This window comes from Penicillium malachiteum (genome assembly GCF_028827825.1).
Source record: "Penicillium malachiteum strain IBT 17515 chromosome Unknown utg000002l:1.0-8849297.0:1.0-8852440.0, whole genome shotgun sequence".
In the NCBI taxonomy this organism is placed as follows: Eukaryota; Fungi; Ascomycota; class Eurotiomycetes; order Eurotiales; family Aspergillaceae; genus Penicillium; species Penicillium malachiteum.
Window position 1 is genome coordinate 5,460,945 of NW_026643095.1, and position 24,648 is coordinate 5,485,592.

The following is a 24,648-nucleotide window of genomic DNA, read 5'->3' on the forward strand; positions in this document are numbered from 1 at the left end:
AACATTGAACCGAGTATCACGCAAACCTGGGAGTTATTATCCAAACGTTTAAAACCATCAAAGTTCCAAGGTTGAAACCTTCAAATGTTGGAACCTGGACATCTGGAAATGATCGAAACAGTGAGTAAACCATGAACATAATATCTACACATGTGCTAATTTTGAGGAGGGTATACACATCATGTATAAATTGAATACATACTAGTATTACAAGGTACCAATGGGTTAAGCTTGGCTCATATAGACACATAGGAAAACATGCACGCTTAAAATATATTTTATCTTTCAGAAGAAGTTCAATTGATGGATCTATTATTCATCTTCAGAAACAAAGAAAGTCTTTTGCACATTCACTCCGCTGAAGAATGTGCCCTTGTTCGGATTCAAGTCCTCTTGACTACTCGTGCGACTATCATGATTTGAAGTGTGAATGGTTGTAATGACCGCGCGGTTGTCGTCGGAACTTAGATCGGGTCGCCAATATTTCGGCCCTGAAGGATCGCCAGATCGTCCTGCATTCACGCTATCCAGTGGCAAACTACCACCAGTGCGCTTGCTCCGAGTGCCTGCATAGCTCGGATCCCGGAACCAACGGAAAAGAGGCTTGAGGGTGACAAGACTGCCGGCTGCAATACCTAGACTTGCTTCAACATTGGACCAGATGGAGATATTGCTTGTTGCATCTATAATTAGAGAGAACGATGTTAGTCGGATTCCTAGATCAAGTGTATACTGGAAGTATGTATACTCACAGAGGAAGTTCTCGTCTTTGTAGTCGTGAAGATAGGGGATACGAATGATAACAGCTGCGCTGGCACTATATTATAATTGATTAGTATAGGGACATAAGAGGCTGCTGATGAAAAGACAACATACACGCATCCCATGCTCAAGATACCCGCTAATGCTGCCTTGGTGCGGGTACTCATCTGTAAATTCCAGACAAGGAATACAGGAAGAAGTCCCAAGGTCAAATCGCAACAGGTAGCAGTGACACTGTAGACATATGCGATGTCGACAAGGGCATCCAGATTCATACAATGACCATGAACGTCAGCCTCTGCATCGGTATAAAGGCGAGCCCGCTCCCAGAAGTAGGTGACTGGGTGACACTGAAGTGTCAACATAAACCAGAATACTAAGCCAACAACAGTAGTCACACAAATCACGGCCCATAGGGCCATTTTGTGCACACGAGAGACAGTAAGACGGAGTAAAGCCAGAGCGATTGAGCTCTTTGCTGCTCCACAGACCCAGACATAGCTAGTTTGGCCAAGCCACCACCACTTTAAGAATATTGTCAGTCTATATTATCCATAAAGCTGGTATCTACTTGTTCAGATGTAAATTTGAAGCACGAAACTGGGCATGTGCGGGGAGAACATACAAACATGGCGGTTTCGATTGTTCCTCGTTCAATGAGTGGTTTGGACTTTTGGCCAATACCATAAAATGCGCCGGTAATTCCACATAATGCAAAAAGAATATTCAACAACTATCGGGGAAATTGTTAGATAGGAAGATCTGAATGAAGCGGGGATGAGTTACCATAGCAAAGACCATTAGTCCGTCATCCCACCCGAAGGCTTTGACTAGCTTGATTCGAACGAAGCATCTGAGACAGACTGCAATGAACGAAATACCCAAAAAAATAGTAGTAACTATAAAAATCGCCAAACTGCGACCATGTAGGGGAAGCATAGTGATATCTAGTTGAAATTCCAATAAATCACTTGCAATTCATGTTCATTCAAGTCCCGTGGGGGTGGATGTGGTGCGCTCAATACAGTGTAGATTTGACTCGATCCCTGTATGTATTATATCCCTCCTGGGGAAGCGGATCACGTTATATTGAGAAGGGAGAAAGAAGCCAAAAAGGGAAGAAAGCAAGAGAAAAAAAGAAAGGAAAAAAAAATCAAGAGTAAAGAATGTAAGCCGATCAGTGGCAATAGCAGAAGGAGGCTAAGCGGACTTAGCGGCGCTATTCTCCCCGGTGCCGTGCCTTTGGCTGAACCTAGTGAAGGCGAAATAAAATACGAGAATAAGAAATCAGAAATCAGACTGAGGCTCCAGGGCAGATGATATGCACACGTCAAGCAGGCTAATGAGATCGCCATTGGTCTGACTCGAGACGGCACATCGCGATGCAGAATGGGTCCTTAGAACTGCGAACCGAGCTTGTGGAGTCGACCTAAATCGCATCGAGTCGTTACCCATTTCACGTGCATCAGTCTAAGAACCAAAACAGCGGACTGTCCCCACTAGCTTCATCTTGCAAAGAGGAGAGAACCCCATATACGCTTGAGAGGGGTTGCCTATTTGACATGTGTTCATATTGATCCATGGTTACCAGATCTGTGGAGAAGGAAACAATTCAAAATGTCAACGGGACAAACTTGCTCACCGGAACCCCGACGTTGGGTTTTTTTCTTCCATGTCAATAAAAGGCTGGAAGCCTGGAACTATCCCTCAAATGATTTTGTTTCAGGATTGGCACGAGGGTGTTGCCGATGTGACTTGAAGATTTCTCTGCCAAAAAAAAGCCTGTTATTGTTTTCACCAACGAACGATGCGGTCCATGTACTAAGTGGGGAAAATTCTTGGCCAAACCGCCATGCAGAGTTGATTTCAGCACTAAGATGAAGTAGTTTCATTCTAGTCGTTCTAGTTCGTGAAAAGGGGGTACACCGTTGGCCATTAAGCGGAGTATTGCCTGGTTTTGCTGTCAGTGCCCACATTTCCCCTGGCGCAGGCCGGTTTTCACCAACCCCCCTATTTCGGCAACGAGGGTCAGGGCGTTCTGGGTGCGATGCTCGAGTGCAACCACATGATTCAATCCAAAAGAAGTGCGATAACAGGTAAGATTTAACCATTCACAATGTGGCAGGAAACTAGTGGATCTAGCGAAACCTTCAACATTCATTCATGTGAATGACATTGAGCCCTAGACAAAGGATTCAACCTTAAATGGAATAGTGCAAAAGTACAATAGTACAGAGTAATCTTGGAATCTTAGAATCTGACATTTGTCGACTATGTCCTCACGGAGTACATTGAGAGGAGACTCGGATCTTTTTTGCACGGCATATGCCGTTGAGATCAAAGCCGCCTATGGACCGCGCATGCAGTACCGAGTATGAATCTAGTCGATCAGCCAGTGCGGCACGATTTTATTTCCATAAAGGCGGTACGATCTGCAGTCTACAGTGGACTCTCGGAGATTACATGCCACTAGGTATTGGCGTCTCCACCGGGTTTCTCTCCTAAAGAAGGCAGGTGGATCATAATGAAAATCTTCAAGTAGACGGAGAGGCAGTGGTCTACTACCTAGTAGCTTCCAAGACTTACATGCTGAAGTACTGACAGCCGTGGAGAAGGAGTCATGATTCATATTGTAACCTTCTAGCATTAAGCTATCTTATAGTTCTCTCTTGCCTAGCTGGAAGTAATCTGTGTGAATTGGAAAACCTTCCAAGCATTGTGCCTCTTCTCAATAAGTAACGGCTCGGAGTCAGATTTCTAATTTGAATCTCTGACTGCTAGTGGGTCTCTCTTAAACAATAGGATTAACTCAAGGGGGGGCATCTGGACACACTTCCCCGTACACGGTAAATCTCGAGCCATGCTCCAGACCGTTGAGGTGGACCACCATTAAATTAAACGTTCGATCCCTATAAAACGTGCCCCAGCCCTGCTAATATTAGCTTAGCGATAAGCAAAACCCAATATATTCAAAAACATGCAGTATCACGTCATGATAGACTTCCTTGACTGCCAGTGCTTACTTCAAATGTTTGAAGTTGGACGATAGTAAGCTACTAGTAGGTCCATAGGCACATATTGTGGTAGAAACAACCTTGGAATTATCCATCATGAACACTGACATTCAAATGTTGCAAATGTGAATGTCATACAAGCGTGTGTTCCTAAAGGAACTTAGTATAGAGGCTCAGGATCTACCCTTGTCCTACCTTGGAAAAAGAAGATATCATGGTATAGTAGTTCCTGTGGCAAAGACCAAGTTCAAAAGCAAAATCGCTGTATCAGGACACTAAGTGTGCTCACAGAGCAACGGGTTCAATATGTACATAACACTAACGTATCCATACTGAGAAATTTCCGATACTGGCAGAGATCTCTTAGTAAAGTTACTTCCACTGAGCTTCCTTGGAGGCCTGGAATGTCTTCAGGATCTTAACAACCCTCTCCATAGCTGCGACCTCCTTTTGGAGGTCAGGAATAACTTCAGCCTTCACTTTCTCATCCAGTGCAGGTCCGGTTCCTTGACTATCGTTGTAGGTCTCGTCGGCCAGTTGTCTGTAAAAGGTCACTCGGGCGGGGCAGAAACCCATGGCAGCGAGGGTGGCTTTTCTGAAGAGCCAAGGGTGGAAGTTACTAAGAGTGGCGTTGTAACCAGCAACGAAGGATTCGCTCATCTCTGCTGAAGGGTTATCGAGGTTGTGTCGCAGACTCTGGACAGTGAAATCGAGACTCCTGTGTACAAAACGGTCGTTAGTATAAAATAAACAATTGATCAGAATCTCCAAACTACTTACCGTCCCAGCCAAAGCAAACCCTCAGTAGCAGTGTGGCTGCCTGATTTCAATTCGTTCAACACAAGATCTTGAAGAGACTGAGACTCAGCAGGAGCAGCCAGCATGCGGTTTTTAACTTTCTAAGGTATATATTAGCAAGTGCCCGAGGTAAAGAAAGGTGAAGTGAGAAGAGATGTACCGTGATATTTTTGTTCAAATCATCAATGACAGCCTTGAACTTGATGGAGCCAAGGAAGTCTAAACCACAATTGGATGAATTAGTATCGAGACACATGCAGCCAGAAGGGAAGAGGGGCAAATACATACTGAACAGAGTGACTAAAGATTGAGCAGCTCGAAGGAATTCATCAGTGTTGATAGGGATTGTACCCAATTGCTTCAGCAGTTCGGGGGACTCGCCCTGAGACAGCTGAATGTTGACAGTGTCGAATGCATTGGTGTAAATGGCAATATCCTCAAAGGAATTGCCATTGATTTTTTTGAGCCAGCTATGTTCCACAGACATGATTGTTGAAGATATGTTAACAATTGATGTGAAATGAGGTCAGAGTTCAAGCTAGGAGGTTGAGGAATCCGAGCCCCCGCGCTATGTTGTCCTTATCCCTTGATTCCCTTCTTGGCACGTGAAGCAAGCGGGGCCAATACATACAAACACAACAAACGCGGTGAAGAAATATCATGTGATGTCCCAACATAATGGATACAATGGGTACAAACATGACAAACAAAGCATAGAGCTGTCACATGACATATATCATTGATCCTAAGCTCCAGGGCTTAACTTGACGTCATCGAATAATGTTGCATCAAGATTGCTCGATCGCACATCGGAGTCTACACCCCCTCGCACTTGTACCTGGATGATCTCTGCCCCGCTGCATGAGCTTCAGTTCTTCATATGCAGCTCTTGATTTTACACCACACCCACGTGGGTAACACATCATTGCCATGAGCAATCAGCAGCCTAACGGGACCCAATCAGATACCGCGGAAGCTACTTACAATGAGCAGTATAAGGGTTTGCAGATCGGGTCCTATACGGATGAGAAACTGGTAGGCGAGATTGGTGACTCCACCCCCTTGATATTCGTTCCAAACTGACGGGACCTATCATGAATAGCGACATGCCTCGGCCCATCACCTACATATGACAAGTCGGCGCTTCTTTATTGGACCAATCCCCGAGGGCTGGCTACAGGGTCACCGGAAATCTTGGTATCGATCACGGCTTCGAATCAGAAATTATACATCGCAAACACTTTCGTTCAAGGTTGATCCTGTTACCTTTTACTATAGCCAACAAGATGACCATGGACCTGGACCATCATTGCAGCCACTGGAGGAGAATGTCGCCCTTACGTTTACCAATACCAATGAAGAACCTCAAGAGGATGATGAAGAGGATTACGAGGACGGAGATGAATTGGAGACAGCAGAGCCGGGAGAAACAACAGATGAGCCCGAAGGAGAGCTTCGCGTGCTTCGTCATCCATTAACAGAGGCAGAGACCATGGTGGAGACCGAGAGTGAGATAGAGTCCGAAACTGAGTCGAGCCACAATGGTCTCACCGAAGAGGAAGAGGAGGATGACGATAGCACGCCCCGTCAGAGCGCCCCTGCGAGCACAAAGACCGCAAGTCATATGTACGGGGACGGAAATGCATCATCTTCTTTCGTGACGGCAAGAGAGGAAGTCAGCAGTAGTAGTGGCACAGATGCCGAATCATCTACATCTACGATACATGCTTGTCAAAACCTCGCCGTCCCTGAACAAAGACCTCGATCGGGTGAATCACGGAATCTGAGCGTCACTGCTCCCAGTATTGGAAATGCAAGTCCACTTTCACTTACGGCATCTGCAGTTCCAAGTGAAGCCGATTCCACCACCCAGCTGCTAAAGGGCAAACAAAAGGACTCAAAGAAGATGAAAAATAAATCTTCTGGGATATCAAACTTGACATTGGAACACCAGGAGCCTCAGGATGAGGATGATGCCGAGCAAGAAACTTCTCAACGAGAAGGACACATACAGAAGCGAATTTCACGAAAGATGGCAAAATACAACTTGGATGACAATATAATGGACAAACAACAGAGATTACGTTCACGTTTAGCCAAGACGAGTAACACCATAGCCGCAAACCGGCCGCGCCGGCGAAAGCTGCAGGACGGAGAGATCGTCAAGGCAGAAAGAATGTTGGTCCTTGTGGAGGAGTCTGTCAAAGACACACTTCCAGCTGACTATTCTGAAAACGAAAGTTTTCGAATGGAAACTCGAACCATAGACAAGTGGCGTGAGTTCCTAGTTGTTTGCCGCAAAAGCTCAGCAGAACATGCACCATTTGTCCTACAGATGTACCGCACTCGTGTCATCCCAGACGTGCAGAATCCGAACGTGAAGACAAGACCTTACTATGAGGTGCGCTTAAATCACAAAAACACCAATGTCAACCTTTACTCTACACTCGACAAGACCATCGTTATTTGGCATCCTCACAAAGTCGGAACCAAGATTTATATTATTCGACCTAAATCCTCGGCTCATGCCACTGAATGGTACACCTTCATTCGCCAGGTGCTCGGATGGCGCCGACCTACCAAGCTTCCTATCTATGTACCTGATCTTGGCGTCTCCTTGGTATTCAAAAATCCCTTCCAACGGTTAGAAGAGCGGCTGGGGATGGGCCACGATGATAATCACCACACCACGGTGCTGAGTCGCTCTGCAGGGGAGGAAAAGAATGTCGCTGCTGCCATTATTCGAGGGTGCATCGAAATGCTCGAAGGTCGTCCTGAGTGGGCTGATGTGCTCAAGACCTGGTCTAAGACCGAGAAGATGGGTCTTGCCTGGAAACGATACGATCGCCTTGAATGGGTGTATGGTGCCAACGAAGAGAATATGTATGGAACCATCGCGATGCAATCGTCACATGAACTTGAGCTGCGACCAAGACATCACTATTCCACAGTGATCAAGCATACTGCTGACAAGAAACTGGCGGAGAAGAAGGAAGATGAGCCACCACCCGTAGAAGGATTCTTGATTCGCCTCACAACACAGAAAGGTGTTCACCAGCGAAGAAACAAGATGTTTTATAAGCGTCTTTACTACTTCACCGAGGACCATCATCTTCTGTTTTGCAGACCGGCCAAGGCGTTTCCTCCAGCACCCCCAAAACTTGCCCCAACAGAGGATTCCAGCATCCCATCTTCCCTTGAGATTTTAAACAATGCACCCTTATCTTGGGACGTCGATCCTTATCCGATTCAGGATGGAGAAGTCGAGTGGCTCTCGAGTGGCAATCCCGAGTACGTCCAACGACACGACGAAGAAGCGTACGCTCAGTGGCAGAGAAATTTGCACAATATCAACCATGCCGATGGCTACATTGATTTATGCAAAGTGCGCGATGTTCGTCGTGTCCAACCGGGAAACATCTCTACTGATGCTAACCTTGGAGAGGGTGCTGCCGTTAACTTCAATTCCGACGTAGCCAACTCTCGTCAGAATGACGGTGCCACTAAGGAGCTTGACGATGACCGTACCCTTGAAATATCACTTGAAAATGGTCTGGTAATTCGCCTGCAAGCGTACGACGAAGTTACCAGTGATGAATGGGTAAAAAGACTCGATGCCTTGGTGAAGTACTGGAGAGCGCGCAGTGTGGCCGATGCCGTCGAGCTGCAGGCTGTGCGACGACGTAATCTTGATCTATTGGAGATTGACGAAGAGATGGAGTCAATAATGGGCCAATTTGCAAAGAAGTGGGAGGTGAAAAAGGCGGAGGCATCGCCACATTTGCATAATATGTGTTCTCTTTCCGGTTGTAGAACAATCAAGGTATGTGGCGGCTTCTGATCCTTCTTTGATGACATTGAATACTGATTAAGAGATTAGATGTCTGGTCAGCTCTACCGCAAACCTCGCCGCCACACCACCTTTTCCCGTTGTCACGTTCTTCTGGCCGATGGGAAGCTTCTCATATTTCGAAGCACTTTGCGCAAGCACAATGGCGTTCAGATCCCCCACATTCATCAAGAACACGACACAACCATTGACCTGCGCGACTGCTACATTTATTCGGGATTGGTCACCGAGAAGGATCTACTTTATGCCAATCAAACATTCGATAGTAATAATCCAGGACTCCATGCCCTCCCTCGAGTATATCTCTCGTCGGATTCCTTCACCAGTCGTGATGAAGACACTGCCATTACTTTTGTGATCTGGCAGCCTACCCAGAAGACATACTTCCGTGCCCAAGAACATACACTGCAGGGCACTGCTAAGCGTTCCTTGCGCCATGTTTCTACACTTGGAAAGCATGGCCGAACTATTGTCTTCAAAGCACGCAGTCGAGTTGAAAAAGATCGATGGGTGATGAGTATCTCTTCTGAGATTGATCGCTTGCAAGAGGAGAGAGCCGAAGATATTCGAATTGTTTCTAAATAATATATTAATGACCGACGACGTTTTTTTGCATTACCTGGCACGAACACGCATCGCTGGAGCTATTGCATTTCTTATGTTTTCTTTTCGGGTCTGTTACCTCACACGGTTCAAGCATAGCTAATTTTGTTTAGCATGGCATATATAAACTCTCGCGAATAGGCAATGAAAGACTCCATTCGTACTATTCAATATGATACTCGGCAGTCATTCGCTGTTCCAATGTTCCTTTAGTGTCTGTATTCCATAAATCTAGACGCTTGCAGAATGCTTTTCAAGGTTGTTGCCTACCGCTACTACTTTACTTGAATGGTTATCCCGAGGTTCTGATCAGAATCCTTGACTTCCGGTTAAACCTCGGGTTGCAAAAAGTCTTGATGACACCGGCACTATCACTAAAGAGGGCAATCCTCCGCCAGAATCCAGGGTCTACTTCTGCATTCAAATGTTTTTGCGCTTATACATCCTCAAAGCAGGTTATACTCGATCAAATTGGCTCATTTCACCCACCACCCCGCCCCAGCACCCCGTTTCCCCCAGACTTGACATCTTATCCACCGACTTAGTGCCGGAATTTCCGGCAAACAAAACTTTGATCGCCTTGTTCTTACAGACCTGACTGGATATTCCCCCGATTTACATCATTATTCAGTGAAGCGAGTGCTGATCATGGACTGTTTCGATGTGGGGCTTGATACAACCCAAGCCCTTCCCCGCATGTTGTATACTTCCCCAGTTCTCAATTTCCTGGACAAGCAGTGTAAGATATGAATTCAATTCGAAGGGCCGATATGGCCCTGGAAATCACACAAGAAGCCAGATTATAACGCGAGGAATACAACTATGCTCGCAATTGCGATCAGTTTCCTAGCTGTGTGGGCGACAGCCAACGCTGTCCCTACGTCAAACTCAGCTCCCACAGCTAAGATTCTGAATGGAACTTATGTGGGGACTTACAATGCCCATTATGACCAGGATTACTTCTTAGGAATGCCTTACGCCCAGCAACCTGTAGGTAATCTGCGGTTCACGGTACCGCAATCGTTAAATGAGAGCTGGGATGGGACGCGCGATGCGACAAAATACTCCGATATCTGCGTTGGCTATGGCGTGAGTGTTTTAATTTTGTCTGGTTGAGATCACATCGCCTGACACTGCAGAATGCAGACCGACTCGATCTGGTATCCCCAGTCCGAAGCTTGTCTTACCATTAATGTCATCCGAGGCTCATCCGCCACGGCGGACTCTAAGCTCCCAGTTGCAGTTTGGATTCATGGAGGCGGGTTTTATATGGGAGCTGGATCGGATCAACGATACAATACTTCGAGGATGTTGGACAACGCGTATGATATTGGTAAGATGGAGCTCAAATTCTTTTTCATTTCCATGATACTGTGCAAGTCTCATTCCTTTTGAAACATTTCAGGAAAACCATTCATCGCCGTCACGTTCAATTACAGACTCTCAGCCTGGGGCTGGATAAGTTCAAGTCAGGTCTGGGGCACTGGGAACACAAACCTCGGCCTGCGCGATCAAAGGCTAGCTCTGCACTGGGTACAGGAGAATATCGCAGCATTTGGCGGTGATCCCACCAAAGTAACGATCTGGGGTGAATCCGCAGGTGCCATGTCAGTGGGATATCATCTCACAGCGTACGGAGGTCGAGACGACAAGCTCTTCCGAGCTGGGATCATGGAGTCAGGCGGCTCAATCGCAGCCGATCCAGGAAACTACACTACATTCCAATCGAGCTACGATGCGCTGGTGTCCAAAGTAAACTGCAGCAACACCGAGGACACGCTGCAGTGTCTACGTGAAGTACCATTCCAGACTTTGAACTCTGTTCTGAATGGGACCGATGGGTACTCAGACTATAGTTTTGCGCCTGTGGTGGATGGCGATTTAATTCAGAACTGGGGCAGTATCCAGTTGGATAAGCATGAATTTGTCAAAGTTCCGATTCTTGCTGGCAGTAACACAGACGAGGGGACTGCGTTTGGACCGACGGGGATTAATACTACGGAGCAATTCTATGAATACTTGACAGGTATGATGAATCCATCCAGCTTTCTTCCCCTGGGTAAATGGCTAATAGACCCGGTTTCTGACTAGATGGTGGACTCGATTTCCAAACACCACCTTCTATCGCCGAGGAAATCCTTCGGCTTTATCCCGATATTCCATCCCTGGGTATCCCAGAGTTCCTAGGTGATGAACGAGTTCCAGCCGAGGGCTGGGAATGGCGGCGCACTTGTGCCTTTGCGGGTGACTTCGTCATGCATGCGAATCGGCGACGACAGTGCGAGGCCTGGACGGAGACATCGACACCGGCGTACTGTTACCGATTCAATGTGCATGCGGCGAATGTGCCAATTCTGGTCGGGGCGACCCATTTTGAGGAGGTCTCGTTTGTGTTTAATAACATTTACGGAGTTGGATACCATTACGGGAAACCGTTTGCCGGCGTGCCGCAATCGTACTATGATCTAAGTAGTATGATGACGAGTATGTGGGCCTCTTTCATTCATGATCTGGACCCCAATCCCGGGACTGTGAACAAATCGGTACATTGGGAGGCTTATGGAAAGGATAACCCGGTTGACCTTTTTCTCAATGCAAACATGACAAGTCATATGGAGGCTGATACATGGCGCAAAGAGGCGATTGACTATCTCAATTTGGTAGCTAAGGCGTTTTGGCGATGAGTGGCCATTTCACCGCCACTGATAGTGTTTTTTTTTGTGTGTACAAGCCGAGTCCAGGTCCTACCTACTCTATACCACATTCTCTGTACATGATACAACTTCCCAAGGTTACTATGTACTTCTGTACCAATAACCTCTCCCGCAACTCCCTTATGGACCCGGGTACGAGCAACGTAATGACCATCTGAGACCCTTACGATACTACTTTCCCTAAAAGGTGTCACGGTCCCTTAATATGAAGTCACACATCGATTAGTCCGGATCCAAGATCGGTCTCCGGGCGGTTCCAGCGCCACGCGAGAACAACGTGGCTTTGAGACTCCAACCATGGAACATGAAGCGATGATAGTCGGATCCGACGTCCGGGGCGGGGCCGAGAGAAAGCCATATTGAAGGATTAGTCATTCACATTATGCACAAGGCCCCAAGTGCTTCCTTTCAAAGTTCGCTTATAACGGAGAGAAACGGATGAAATGTACAGATTAATCTGACTCCGTAGTAAGATTTGAAACTAGTGCTAGAAAAGGGAAATCCTGGAACAAATGCTATATTAATCGGCTTCCACATTATTCCGAGTTCTTCTTTTTAGTACCTAGGTAATACTCAATAAAAATGACCTCGGAATATTCAAGTAAATTACTAAAATATCAGTCATGTTAAACCACTACAAACTAAACTAAATACGTCCAACACGGGATCTTAATTCTCCCAACATGGCAAGAGACCTAAACGGCACCAAGTGGCCCTTAATTACCACTAATTTTCACTCTTCCGTACACTCCCAATTGTTAATACTATTAATACTAACAATTTACAAACAAATACATGTAGTACAGAACTACGGAACTCCTCTTTACACTATTTGCCGGGTTGGGTATGTGCAGAAATGCAGATCGGAGACCCGGTGCCGATCGAGATCTCGCGTGGGGTTCGCGCACGACTTGCCTTCCACAGTCCCATGGAACCCGATGGATCCCGATTCAATAATGTCTTTTTAGCACTCCATCCATTGATTCCTTCAATATCTCAACGGTATGATTTCAAGAACGGTGGGGATGAGTTGAGTTGAGTGGACGGATCTTGTATCCATCGGCTGGAGGAGGCTTATCGAGTGGAGTTTTCAGATTTCAGATTCCATTTTGTCGAATGTTGTTGACCCAACAAGTGATGCGTCCTCTATATTTCACAAATTTCACAAAGTACGGAGTACTTTGTACATAAGAGGATTCAAATATCCAGGTTGTATACTCCGTAACGGGCTCTCCGATAGGTACGGCTATTTGAAGCGAAGCTACAGTATGTGGGCTCCTTAATTCTTTAGTGCTTAGTGGTGTAGGATGGAGTAAAAATCGGGAAATTCATATATATCTCAAGGTAGTATTATTTAATTTCAGTTTAATTTTTTTTTCCAATTATCAAATATCTGCAGCCATCGCCAGATTCAGATTCGTGCGGGTTGACTCGCAGGAATCCCGATCGCGATGGCACTAGTGACGTGGCCTGGAAGCCACAACTGGTAGACTACTGTATATAGGTGCATTAGTTTAGGACTAAGAAAACGGGAAAATTACATGAAGAGACACCGAGAAATTATTTCAAATTATTTTTATTTTTTACAAAAAGACAAAAAGAAAAAACTCGAGTCACCCCCCTTCTAATCCACCAACTCATTACAACCCACACCGCTACAAAAAGGAATGGAGATTCTGCAACGCTACAATCCTGAATTCTGCGAGAAGCGATCTTAGATCCCACGTCAGCCAGCGGATCCCTAGATGGAGTAACGATTGACTAGATTCATGCAGTGCGAAGATCGGGATCCCGGACATGATGCCAATCAAAACGCGGGAGCCGTACTCCGTAGTGGGAAACAGAAACATTTTTACTCTGTACAAAGTTTCGGTAAGACTCCAGGGCTGTAATTGAGATATCTACGCTGAGAGATTATTGGATGGGCGATCGTAAGATGCTTTTATGCAACGCACGACGCATGCCATGAGCTGTGCGTTACTCTATCTGGGGATAAGGGGACGCAAGGTGTCGCTCGATCTCGGACTTGAATTCGGAGCCTTTTTTCAGTGCATTGCATCTTAGATTATTGTAACTCAGCATAATCAGGCAGACATGAATTACTATACATCAAATTAAATTAACAATCTTAACCAGTGTGGTTGTCCAGGTGAATCTTTGAAAAGCGAGGTGTTTTTTAGTAGACTAATACTGATATGATACCATTACACTACAGAACGGTATTCAGTCTATACCTAGATGCTCATATAGGTAATAAATAAGAGAAAGACAACTCCATACAGAACTACTTATTACTTAAACCTCAGTGGTGTGCATACAACTAAAAAGGCATCAAGGCAAACCCACATAAGCTACACGATATGCACTGAACCATGCACGTCAAAGCCACCACGAAAAGGGAAAAAAAATCCAAATCAAATCAATAGTTGACCCAACAGTTCGGAATTTCGATTCATCTCCACACGCGCCACTAGCCGAGTTGATTCGCCCCGCCAGCTCTTCAGATAGACTTCGGCCAAGTTTCTCTTCGACCCACGGTCCTCAGCCGCCGCTAACTCTTTGTTCGGAATTTGTCGTTTCTGTCGGGATTTCATCGTTGAATCATATTTGATTATAAGCGAATTTGACTGGACACTGCGGTTCTGTCCCCGCACAGGCGCCAATAGTGGATGGATGCGGGTATGGTGACCACGATCTTGAGTTGGCGCGTGCATATATGGTGGTATGATGCGAGATCATATTGATCCATATTTTGTGGTAACTGATATAGAAATATTATAGATGAAAATTCATTAACATTTGCCTAGATATATTAGCTTCGGACTAAATGACTAAAAGGTCATATGAACTTCTTCAATTTAGACAATGATTTACGGGTAGATCCGATCAACTGTTAACTGGTACAGAGATCGTCTTCTTCACAATTTCCAAGGTTAAGTGCTTGAACTAGAAAGAGGCGCGGCTAAATGATTTAGCAGTGTTCTGTCAAGGTTGTCTCAACATAGTGGATGGACTTGGTTCCTCGGATCATTTCTCGTATTCCCTAATGATGAACTCCATCAGATCACCATGATAACGCAAAGAAGGACCAAAGAAGAACCAAAGAACAAAAGTTTAAGATCCACACGCGGCCCCAGAGCATCGAAATCCCCCTTAATGTGGTTTTGCGGGAGGCCCGTGAGCCGGTAAAATATCGATCTACTAAATGTCAACCCTTGCAATCTCCATCGCGTGGATCAACTTTGAACGTTAAAAAGTATTACACATTTCTGACCAAGGTTATAAATAATCGAATCTTAATTTACTCAAGGGCTTGAAATAAAATCACTTGAAAAAGTAAGATTGACCGACTTTTTTAAAGGGGACGCCTGAACCGTGGCCACGCTTCAGCCGCAAAAACAAAGGGGGTGGATCTTACACAAACAGAAACCCAGTTGACGTGTGATCTATTAAGAATCTTGGGACGGTCTTGGTGATCGAGCCCCTCTAGTTCTCGAAAGGGTCTGCATTGGGCACCGATCCCGCTTGTGTACCGCTTATAGTCGATATTGTATCCAAATGTCCATTCTAGTACTTAGATTTCTGAATTGCACCCACATTATGTTTATCAATTAACTTGCTTGGTCTAGGATAGCTTGATACTACATACTAGTACCTTTTAGAGGATGTGCATCCCCATAAACTAGAATTGGAATAGGCGAAATTGTGGAGTCTGCATGATTTTTCGGCAACACGCTTGGGGGGCCAACAACCGTCCTACTGTGTGTAGTAGCACAGTGTTTATCACTTATGATGTTATGATGTTTTACTATATCCACAACTTGAACTTGACAGGGGTAGAATTTTCTGCAACCTTGGAAACTGCATTTCTCGCCACTGGCCCACTTATGCTCGGGACAGTACGAAGTAATTGGAACCACCATCGTGGGTGTTCTATTGATTTCTTTGTTTCAAATGTTTGAGATGGATGCTCTCCGATATTAAATCCTAGCTTAATTCTATTTATGCTTTATCATTAAATTAGTTTATTCTAATTTAGGCCAGACTCCGTACATGAAAACGTGGCGTACTATTTCATAACTAAGAGGAGATTCTACCCCATACGGAGTCCTCCGTTCATATTGAAGTTATTCACAATAGTACGTTAGCCAATATCTTGAGATCGGATCCTTTCATCTTAACTCCCCTGGTAGGAACCGGGTTCGGATAGGACGGGAAGGGATCGATCTCTTAAGATGCACTACGTAGTTATGTCCCCATTATTGGGGTGATCCACATAAGGAATTAGTAAGAACAAGGAACAGCAAAGGAGGAAGCGGGTCTTGAATCTCAGTTTTCTCTCTCGAATATTTCAGATGTGTGTGTTCAAATGACCAAGTTCTATTTAGAGTTGGAGTTTAAGATTACCGTGAGGACAAGGTTCGATTGAATAGTCGAATCCATGGATGAGTGGTTGAGAAGGTCCATCCGATTATCGTGAAGATCCTGAAGGAATTTTAGCACATGGCTATTTGTCAAAAGGGGAACGGCTTATCTACCCTAATTAATCCTATTAATCCTATTTTACTATGATTTTTTTCCCTTTTTGAAGGTTCTGGGAAACTTAGCTTGTTCTTACGACGTACGGTTAAGACATAACATGGATCCATCTGTACTGAAGATCTCCACAATGATATCTTCCAGCCATGCAGCATTTGAAGCATTTGAAGCAGATGGTCGGCTAATTGAGTTCATGACTGTGGTTAGACGACTCAGATTGGGACTTGATTTGAATATACGGGTCACAGATCGATCTACAGAGTGTATTATCAATTATATTTTGTTATTTTGTTAATTCTGCTAAGGCGGCTATTCAAGAAATACATACCCATGTCCAGGTATGTTTTTAGATGAAAATCTCGGAGAAAATAACAATCGTCCAAACCCCGATGAAAGGACTTCGGTCTATTCTCCCTTCAGGGCTTACCCTAGGGACCATTTTTCGTACTTTGTATTCCGCAAAGGAACAATTCGAACCATCTAGACAAGAAACTAACCAAACGGAGTATTCCGAGTCCGTAAATACTCCATAGAGACCATTAATTCAAATCATCCAAAACAGGCAACTGGGGCACATAGACACTTTGGCATCCACAGATCCCTTAGCGCAGGAGATTTCAAATACTTCAATCGATCTGGCATAATCGACAAGTCTCCACTAGCGCAGCCTTGGACCCGAGCCGCTGGAACAAGCACACCGTTCTTTCAGATGTTCAATTCCCCAATTTCGGGCACGGGGAGCTGTCGATCGGATGCTATGAAGAGAGAAGTCATACGGTGTACGGAGTACTCCGTACATAACACTTACTAGTAGAATTGTCAGAGCGCATCTGCATTGATTTGACATCAAACTTAAGATAGCCCTAGAGTCAGCTACTATGTACTCCGTACCTCATGATCTACGAATTTTGCATACACGTCGAATGTCATTATTGACAGGGTGTACACAGACCCCGATCTCCTGCACCTTGTACTTTGCATCCTCCCAAAACCTTGGAATAAATTATCCCATTTCCCCAGTCGATCGGCCCACATCTCCCGCTCCGAACAGGGATATCCGTAGTAAGCTGGAAATCACGAATAGCATCCTTACATAGCTCAAGTGCTCCATTCAAAGGCTAAAAAGATAAATTAAAAAAAGTAAATTAAAAAAGTACATTTGTGATCATTTGAGGAGGATCTGATCCTTTAATCGTAATTCCTGCGTCCTCGGTTTTATCCAATCATATATCCACTTGGGATCTCCACGAACATGCCTGTCAACCCACAATGGGGCCATGACAAATCTTGAGACGCGCGATGAGTCCGCGGGGATGGAAGAGGCGGTGATTCGTGGTGAGAGTGCATAAAGATTCCGGAGTGGGGAGAGATAAAATTGGTGTAAATTTAATGTATAATACCAATGCTTACTCTTACGAAGCAATGTACTGTTTACCTGGAGTACCTACTAGGGAAGTCAGTACTTTTTACATTGACTTTGGTTGAATTTGATTTGAGATTCTGGGGTATCTTTTGGGTTAAGTTCATGATAGTACTTCGTATGGCGCTTCGTGTTATTAACTTATCCTGTCTAGACTCTCATGACTCATGTATAGTGTCCACTTGAGTACTTTTAGTATACATTAGATGCAGTTCAGTGGATTCAAATGTTTTTTTTTTCGAGTTTTCACGACGACCTAGGTAGTATGAAGTGTGCGTTGTACTCTTGTCCGTAGTGGGGATTTCGGGATCTGCCCCTCCGTCATAACAGACTCGGAGGACTCTACGGAGTATGCGCAGTGGTGACTGCTAAGAAACTTCAAGTTCTAACTTAAACTTGAATTTTCAAACACTTGAATGTTTATAGTTCTATATAAGATGATCACATTTATATGCACGTCTTATTCTGCATTATGGCTTATGCATTATATTCGAGCTTATTGATAACTTTGGACGAAAAGAGCCGCCAATTCGCTAATCTTCAATGTATCCATCCATCAGAGTAAAGAAAGCGGAATTCACGGAGATCTGACATCCTTGCGTATCATTTTGCATCTCCGTTTAAATCCGCCACATTGGGCATTGACTAGATTATCAAGGTGGAGGATAATTTGACGATCAAGATCAGATCCCGATCCCGATCGGGATCTAATTCACGATCTCAGATCTTGATCTCGTTCCTGTTTCTCCGTACTAGTTCTAGTTACTCCGTATTCCTACAGCCTTGAAGTTTTATTGATTATTAATTTAATCTGTCCTATCACTACATACTATGCCAGTGTCTATCATTTAAGCACGGAGGTCTCCGTCTCCATCTCCATATCCATACATATGTCCATATTAATCCCAGTAATCTGGTAACCCTTCTTCTATCAACTGATAGTCTAATGATTGTCAAGTTCGCCTTACCAATGCCATGGATCATGTTCGCTCTCGCTCTCGCTCTTGATCTTGTAAGGCTTGGCTTTTTTTTCCCCCCTTCTCTTTCCTGTCATTTTCTTGCCACTGAACTATGAACTATGTGGCTAAGGTCCCCAAGAAGTAGAGATCCCCGAAAGGTAGAGAAAATATCAAAAGAGGAAAGTGATTCATCGCTTGGCAGATGAATTGGATCGGAATGTTCCGTGAATACTGAATAGTATGAGACCCTGGAATCAATCTTTGGTTCAACCATACAATTATCTATGGTACGCTCGGGGCCGACTTCATTATTAATATCCCGGCCGAAGAGTATAACATCAACCCTAATATTATAGTATACAGAGTGGCGATTCTATAACTTCAAATGTTCAGATCTATGGAAAAAGAAATAAGTCGGAAACTCGGCATCCACCAAAGTAAAAACTTGAAATTGTCATGTCATGAAGATCAAATTGCCACCCACAACACTGTTCCAGTGCAATCAAAGGAAAGAATGAACCAGTCATAATACCATACAGCAAGTAGAAAAGTAAAATAAAAAGAATTGAAAGTTCAAGTTCAAACAAGATTTCATCCAATATAGACCATAAGAGATGCTAAAGAACCGGGATCATACACACATCATAGGGACATACTAAGACACAAAATGATAGGAAGCTCAGGCACACGAAAATGCAGGGTATAGACCACATAGAACAAAAAAGAACAGTCTTGACAAAAAGAGAACATTTGAAACACGTAACCTTGATCCGATATCCAAAAAAACGAGGGTGATCTATGCTTTGCTTGAAGTTCGAGCTCCTGGAACGCTGCGAGGGTATTATATAAGGGCACCGATTAGGAAGGTCCACACCAAAAAGGGAGTCAAAGTGTTCACAAGAGAACAATGATGATGTGGGATGATGTGGAGAGAGGGAAATATGGTAAAAAAAAGATTCAAGAAAAAAAAGAAGATGCCGGGGAACAAAATCAAAATGCTCATGAGATCCCCGAAAGTCAAACCCAGCAAATATTCCATAATAAAAAAAAAAAACAGATCCAGATCCAGATCCAAAAAAGATTCACAAAAATCCAAAGGGAATAAAATGGCCACTGAACTCCTTTTTGCCCCCCATTTCTATTTCCCGCCTTGTTCCCAACGCCACATTAGAGAAAAGAAGCTTAATGACTGGTTGGTGAAGCGGAGTCTAGGACCGACTTGGGCTTCAAGTTCGATCCCAGGGTCGCCGCCTTGTTGGCACCCATCTTGCGAGTCAGCTTGGCGTAGTGCAAACCACAGGCGTTACACAGCGTTCGGGCACCATCTGGACCCCGACGCCATTCTGGTGTTTCGGCTCGGTTACAGCTGTGGCAACGACCAGGAGGGGCCGCTTTCTATTACAACAAGAAATCTGATTAGCCACACGAATTCAAGAACCGTAAGGAAGTGGAGAACTGGACACGGATTAAACCGCAGTGACAGGGGGAGTAAGGAGAAGTCCCCGGGAGGATAAATGGGTAAAATGACAAACAGGCCACACCGGGAAACCAGTATACCAATGAAAACAAAGGGAATAAATGAAATTGAGCAAAAAAGTGGGAAACTTACTCCACGCCGTTTCTTCGAGTCTCCCCCAGCAAACCCACCCGCGCCCTTGAAGTCTTCCTGGTACATGGTCCCAGCCATGTGTTCGTCCTCGGGCTTGTAGGCTTTCCGCTGGGCCATCTCTGCCAGCGCCTGTTCCTGGTTCACCACCGCCGTCCGTATCCGGATTAAAGCATCTTGGTTCCGACGCTGCATATGGAGCATTTCCTCCACTTCACTGAGCGTAGGCAATGAGCCCAAAATTGGTCCAGACCGTTGTGTCTGATGAGCCCGTGCAGCGTAATGTCGTGAAAACTCCAATGTTCGTGTGCTCATCTCGGAGATCTATTCCAATCCGGTAACTCGTCAGCCCACCCATTATTTTTCTCTCTCCTTCTCTCTTTGGCACACCAAATCCCGAGTGGATCGACAGGTGATAATCTCCCATCACCTCGTGTTTTCCTCCCCACCAAACCAATCTTAGACCACACACAAACACAGAGAACCACAAAAATACAAAAAAAAAAATCTCTTACCTCAATTAATGATGTCTCCACATCATATACATCTAGATGTCGTTTTACCGAGTCGCTGTGAGGTTGACCTGGCATAGGACGAGCTCCGTATCCACCTTTCACCTCATCCACTCGCGGCGCACCCATGTATTGACGGTTATCGTAGGAAGGAGGAGGGTATGACGGGCCACTCGGTTGCGGAAAGGAATAATTGGGTGGGAAATGACCATAGCCATTGGGGGAAGCTACGCTACCCGCAGATGGGGGCGCGCTGTAGTCGTAGACGGAATTTTGAGAACCAGAGACTGAGGTGATACCAGTTTTGGCGCTCTGGGTAGGGGATTTGCCGGTACTGAGAGAATGAAGGGAAGCGTTTCGGGAGTCTTGTGAATTGATCGAGGCGAGGCTATTGCGTGATGGATCGGCCTGAAGCTGGTTCTGATGAGGATAGGCTGGTTCTCGCATCAACGACCCCGAGGCTGGACCAAATGGATTGGGAGGACCAGCTGGACCCTCTGCGCTAGAACGACCGATGAGATGAGATGGTGGTGCGGAGTGACCGGCGTGACCAGCGTGGCCGGGTTGTGGTGGTGGTGGTGCGGAGGTAGGTGCGGGATACGGGAGATGGTTGTCCTTGCCTAAGGCTTCGTGTATAGATGGGAGTGATTGTCGAGATGTCTTATCCTTTTCCTCCTCGACTCGACGCGATTCTGGCGGTGAGATGTAACCGGGTTGCGGGGGCGCATTGGTAGCCGGCGCGTAGGAATAAGGTAAAGTCTGAGGTTGACCGGTGTACATGTTGGGGCTGAAGATTGACGAGGGGAAGTAATGTTTTGGTTGGGTGTATACCCCGAACCGTCCTTGCCTAAGAAACCGATGGCAGGCAAAGGGTCTCTAAAAAAGTACAAAAAGAAGCAGATTACCGTCAGCATTGAATTCCAGACCAATACATGAGAAAACCAAACCAACCTGTGCCTAGGCGCGGCTTCCAAAGACCCCATCACGATAGATGTGGGGGTGAAGAGGGAGGGAGGAGAGAGAAGGGTGGTTAAAACGAACGGGAGAGAGAAAGTTCCAAAATCACTGGATCACCTCATCAAACCAGAATAAATGATTTGAAGAGAGTGAAAGAGAAAGAAAATTGGGAACCAGTCGTATGAGCCAAGGTAGAGATGCGATGCGATCGGGAAGTATAGTTATTTAGGTTTTATCTGGATCCCGCGCGGCGAGTGATTGCGATAATATAAGGACCAGAAAAGAAATAATCCCCTCCCTTAGTAAGAAAACAACTTCGAAATAAAACCGTAAGAGAAGAATAGGAGAGATCGATCGTGGAGGGTTGAACGAACGCAAGGGATGAATTGCGTCGCGTGGGAGGAGGGAAAAATGATTATGGGAATGTTAATCCAAATATGGGCACGAGGTGGAATGGGGGGGAGTTAAATAAAGGCTTCGATCGATCGATATATAGCTTAAGATAAATAGAAATAAAATAAAATAATCATAAATAATAAAATATTAGAAGATAAAATAAAAATAAAATACATCGAAATCCCATAAAATGGGGGGGGAAGTTTAAAAGAAAATAATCAAATTACCATCGGAGGAATCCAAGTGGATCGAGATACAGATTGGATTTAGCAGAGAACCGATTAAAGAAATATTAATAAAATAATAAAATAAAATATATAAATATATGAAATATATGAAATATATGAAAAAATAATAATAATAATAAAATCATGAATTAAAATAAATGAAAATTGATTAAATAAACCCCAAAATTACAGGAAATGAGATCGGTTATGACCCCGTTTTACTGAGAGGCAAATTACCGTACGAACTGCGGATCTGTGGAGTAAAGGGTTAATTAGCCTATTATTCCAGCTAGGTAGAAGAAAGGAAAAGAAAAAAAAAGAATTAATAAAAATAAAAGAAAGAATTAAAAAAAAGGATCCAAAAAAAGGAGATTAAAAAGAGGCGGTGCACTATGTCCTTCTGGAATGTCATGTTCTTTTCTTATGGGGAAAATCAAATGCATCCCGTACCACTTCACTCAGGAACACATGGGTACGGGTACTACCCCCGAGTCCGAGTCTCTCTATATACTATATTAATCATATTAATCTATAATTAAATGTTCAAGAGTCGAGTTCCATGATCTTATTATGTTTACATCTGCGCATGTCAGATCTCAGTTCTTGAACACTGTGCATGACAAGAACCCAAGGTTTGAATCATGTTTTTATCTACTTCTAAGGTTCCAATGTGGATATAACATAACACTATCTCGTGTCACATAAGTCTCCGATTAAGCAGGGTTCAAAAGTTACTTCAGCCTCGAATATCACTCTTCATATGAAAATTTGGCTTATTAATTCAATTATTTCAACTTGACACTGCCCTGTCAGTGGGGGTAATGTGGGAACCATGATGTCAATCTCCATCATAGCCCGAGTACTCCGTTGATAGATCATTCATTATGCATACCTAAGTATTACTCCCTGGGCTATGGAGTACAAATGCTGCCACCTGGTGGCCTGAAACTTGAACTGGAAGAAAGATCCAGATCACACATGCAGGGTAGTAACGGAAAGTGGAATGTCTCCTGTGCCAGATCTGAGGAATGGCCGTGTGGAGAACAGCCACTGTCACACACCATTCCCTTCAATCGAAACTGGATCGATGTCCTTTCTCCTCCAATGAGCTTTGCCGCTCTGGTCGCACCACGGGACGGAATACTTCAGATCTGGAAGAAGCAGGAGACCAATAAATCCTACTCATACGAATGAGGGAGAAAAAAAAAGCAAGTAGGGAAATAAATAAATCTTGATGGACCGGGGAAGTACTGTCTTCCAACCCTTGCTAGATCTCGGGCACTACCGTACCGTAAATTCGATGAATCTTAACCCTGTGCACACATGTCCATCCCATCCCTAGTAGCCCTCAAGGCTCCAGGGCTCCAGCTGCACTTGGTACGTACTCGTCCTTCCACATATAACCACCCCCCGGGAGCTGTACTACTCCGTATTAAGGACCACGGGGTAGTATGAGTACCTCCCCCGACGTCACTCTCGGCGCCTTTTTATATTAAATCCGATTTAATCCTCCACTGATCAATGATAGATCTCGATCTTGAAGAAAATCCCTCCAATCATAATCTTATGAAAAGATGATGATAAATACTGACTCAATCATATCCCCAAAAGAACACGGAAACCTGGTTAATGCCGCATGTCCTTGTTTACCCACCCTCCTTTTGATATGAATCATTCATCATCGATGCGCCCTGTCCACTTCAGTACAAAATCCGACCCAAATTACTAGCATTAGATCACCCATAACACGTTTTTGGGCCCCGCTTAAGCTTTTAGGGATCGAGATCGAACCACCCGAGACATTATTGGTGAGATCGTAGCCCTGCAACCACACAAGACCCTTTTACTGCAAGCTGCAATCCGATGCAATGAAAATGTCTACGATGCCAGGGGCAAGGAAATGACGTAGGAGTTCATATCCCAGTTCTTTGTGGTTTTCTCATAATATGGCCCCCTCACTGCGCGAGGGCCTCTCACTGGTACCGGTTGCCTTTCCCGGACGCGTGCACTAGCAAGTTATGTGTCAGTTGTCCATGCGCGCAGTGGAGAAAATTGTAGTGGAGGAAAAATGAACAATTAAGATTCTTGGACAGTGGCGAGTCTTCCTAAGCTTATCGGGGCACGGAATCTTTGCAAGACAGGGGGGGTATCATCCATTGAATTTTGCCCGTGGTCTGAGAGTCTCATGTTTACTTAAGTAGTTGTACTAGTACATAAAGTTAGAATGAGATTTTTGGGAAGTTAGAAATTAGAACCTAGTATGCGGTATACATGATTGAGTGTACTCCGAG

At 44.8% G+C, this 24,648-nt stretch overlaps 7 protein-coding genes across 7 annotated transcripts; 3 read left to right on the top strand and 4 right to left on the bottom strand.

Annotated features, from left to right (window-relative positions):
* Window positions 1-312: 312 nt before the first annotated feature.
* On the bottom strand, window positions 313-1,731 carry N7483_005015 (uncharacterized protein; the record flags this gene model as incomplete). Its single annotated transcript, XM_057088452.1, has 5 exons — window positions 313-683; window positions 753-817; window positions 877-1,286; window positions 1,388-1,495; window positions 1,549-1,731. Coding segments are annotated over 5 exons (1,137 nt in total), but the record flags the coding sequence as incomplete, so codon positions are not given.
* Window positions 1,732-4,148: 2,417 nt separating this feature from the next.
* On the bottom strand, window positions 4,149-5,061 carry N7483_005016 (GLTP domain-containing protein; the record flags this gene model as incomplete). The annotated part of the gene is made up of 4 exons (XM_057088453.1): window positions 4,149-4,494; window positions 4,557-4,675; window positions 4,735-4,793; window positions 4,863-5,061. The coding sequence occupies 4 exons, from the start codon at window positions 5,059-5,061 to the stop codon at window positions 4,149-4,151; spliced, it is 723 nt and encodes a 240-aa protein (XP_056948282.1).
* A 443-nt stretch (window positions 5,062-5,504) lies between these two features.
* On the top strand, window positions 5,505-9,009 carry N7483_005017 (sporulation-specific 71 family protein; the record flags this gene model as incomplete). Its single annotated transcript, XM_057088454.1, has 3 exons — window positions 5,505-5,609; window positions 5,677-8,397; window positions 8,455-9,009. 3 exons carry the CDS (start codon window positions 5,505-5,507, stop codon window positions 9,007-9,009), a joined length of 3,381 nt encoding a protein of 1,126 aa, XP_056948283.1.
* An 840-nt stretch (window positions 9,010-9,849) lies between these two features.
* On the top strand, window positions 9,850-11,711 carry N7483_005018 (uncharacterized protein; the record flags this gene model as incomplete). Its single annotated transcript, XM_057088455.1, has 4 exons — window positions 9,850-10,116; window positions 10,174-10,360; window positions 10,433-11,053; window positions 11,119-11,711. 4 exons carry the CDS (start codon window positions 9,850-9,852, stop codon window positions 11,709-11,711), a joined length of 1,668 nt encoding a protein of 555 aa, XP_056948284.1.
* Window positions 11,712-16,355: 4,644 nt separating this feature from the next.
* On the bottom strand, window positions 16,356-16,612 carry N7483_005019 (uncharacterized protein; the record flags this gene model as incomplete). Its single annotated transcript, XM_057088456.1, has 2 exons — window positions 16,356-16,534; window positions 16,609-16,612. The coding sequence occupies 2 exons, from the start codon at window positions 16,610-16,612 to the stop codon at window positions 16,356-16,358; spliced, it is 183 nt and encodes a 60-aa protein (XP_056948285.1).
* A 3,229-nt stretch (window positions 16,613-19,841) lies between these two features.
* On the bottom strand, window positions 19,842-21,760 carry nsdD (GATA-type sexual development transcription factor NsdD; the record flags this gene model as incomplete). Its single annotated transcript, XM_057088457.1, has 4 exons — window positions 19,842-20,054; window positions 20,269-20,589; window positions 20,781-21,653; window positions 21,683-21,760. The coding sequence occupies 4 exons, from the start codon at window positions 21,758-21,760 to the stop codon at window positions 19,842-19,844; spliced, it is 1,485 nt and encodes a 494-aa protein (XP_056948286.1).
* A 1,575-nt stretch (window positions 21,761-23,335) lies between these two features.
* On the top strand, window positions 23,336-23,551 carry N7483_005021 (uncharacterized protein; the record flags this gene model as incomplete). Its single annotated transcript, XM_057088458.1, has 1 exon — window positions 23,336-23,551. The coding sequence occupies one exon, from the start codon at window positions 23,336-23,338 to the stop codon at window positions 23,549-23,551; it is 216 nt and encodes a 71-aa protein (XP_056948287.1).
* Between the last annotated feature and the right edge of the window lie 1,097 nt (window positions 23,552-24,648).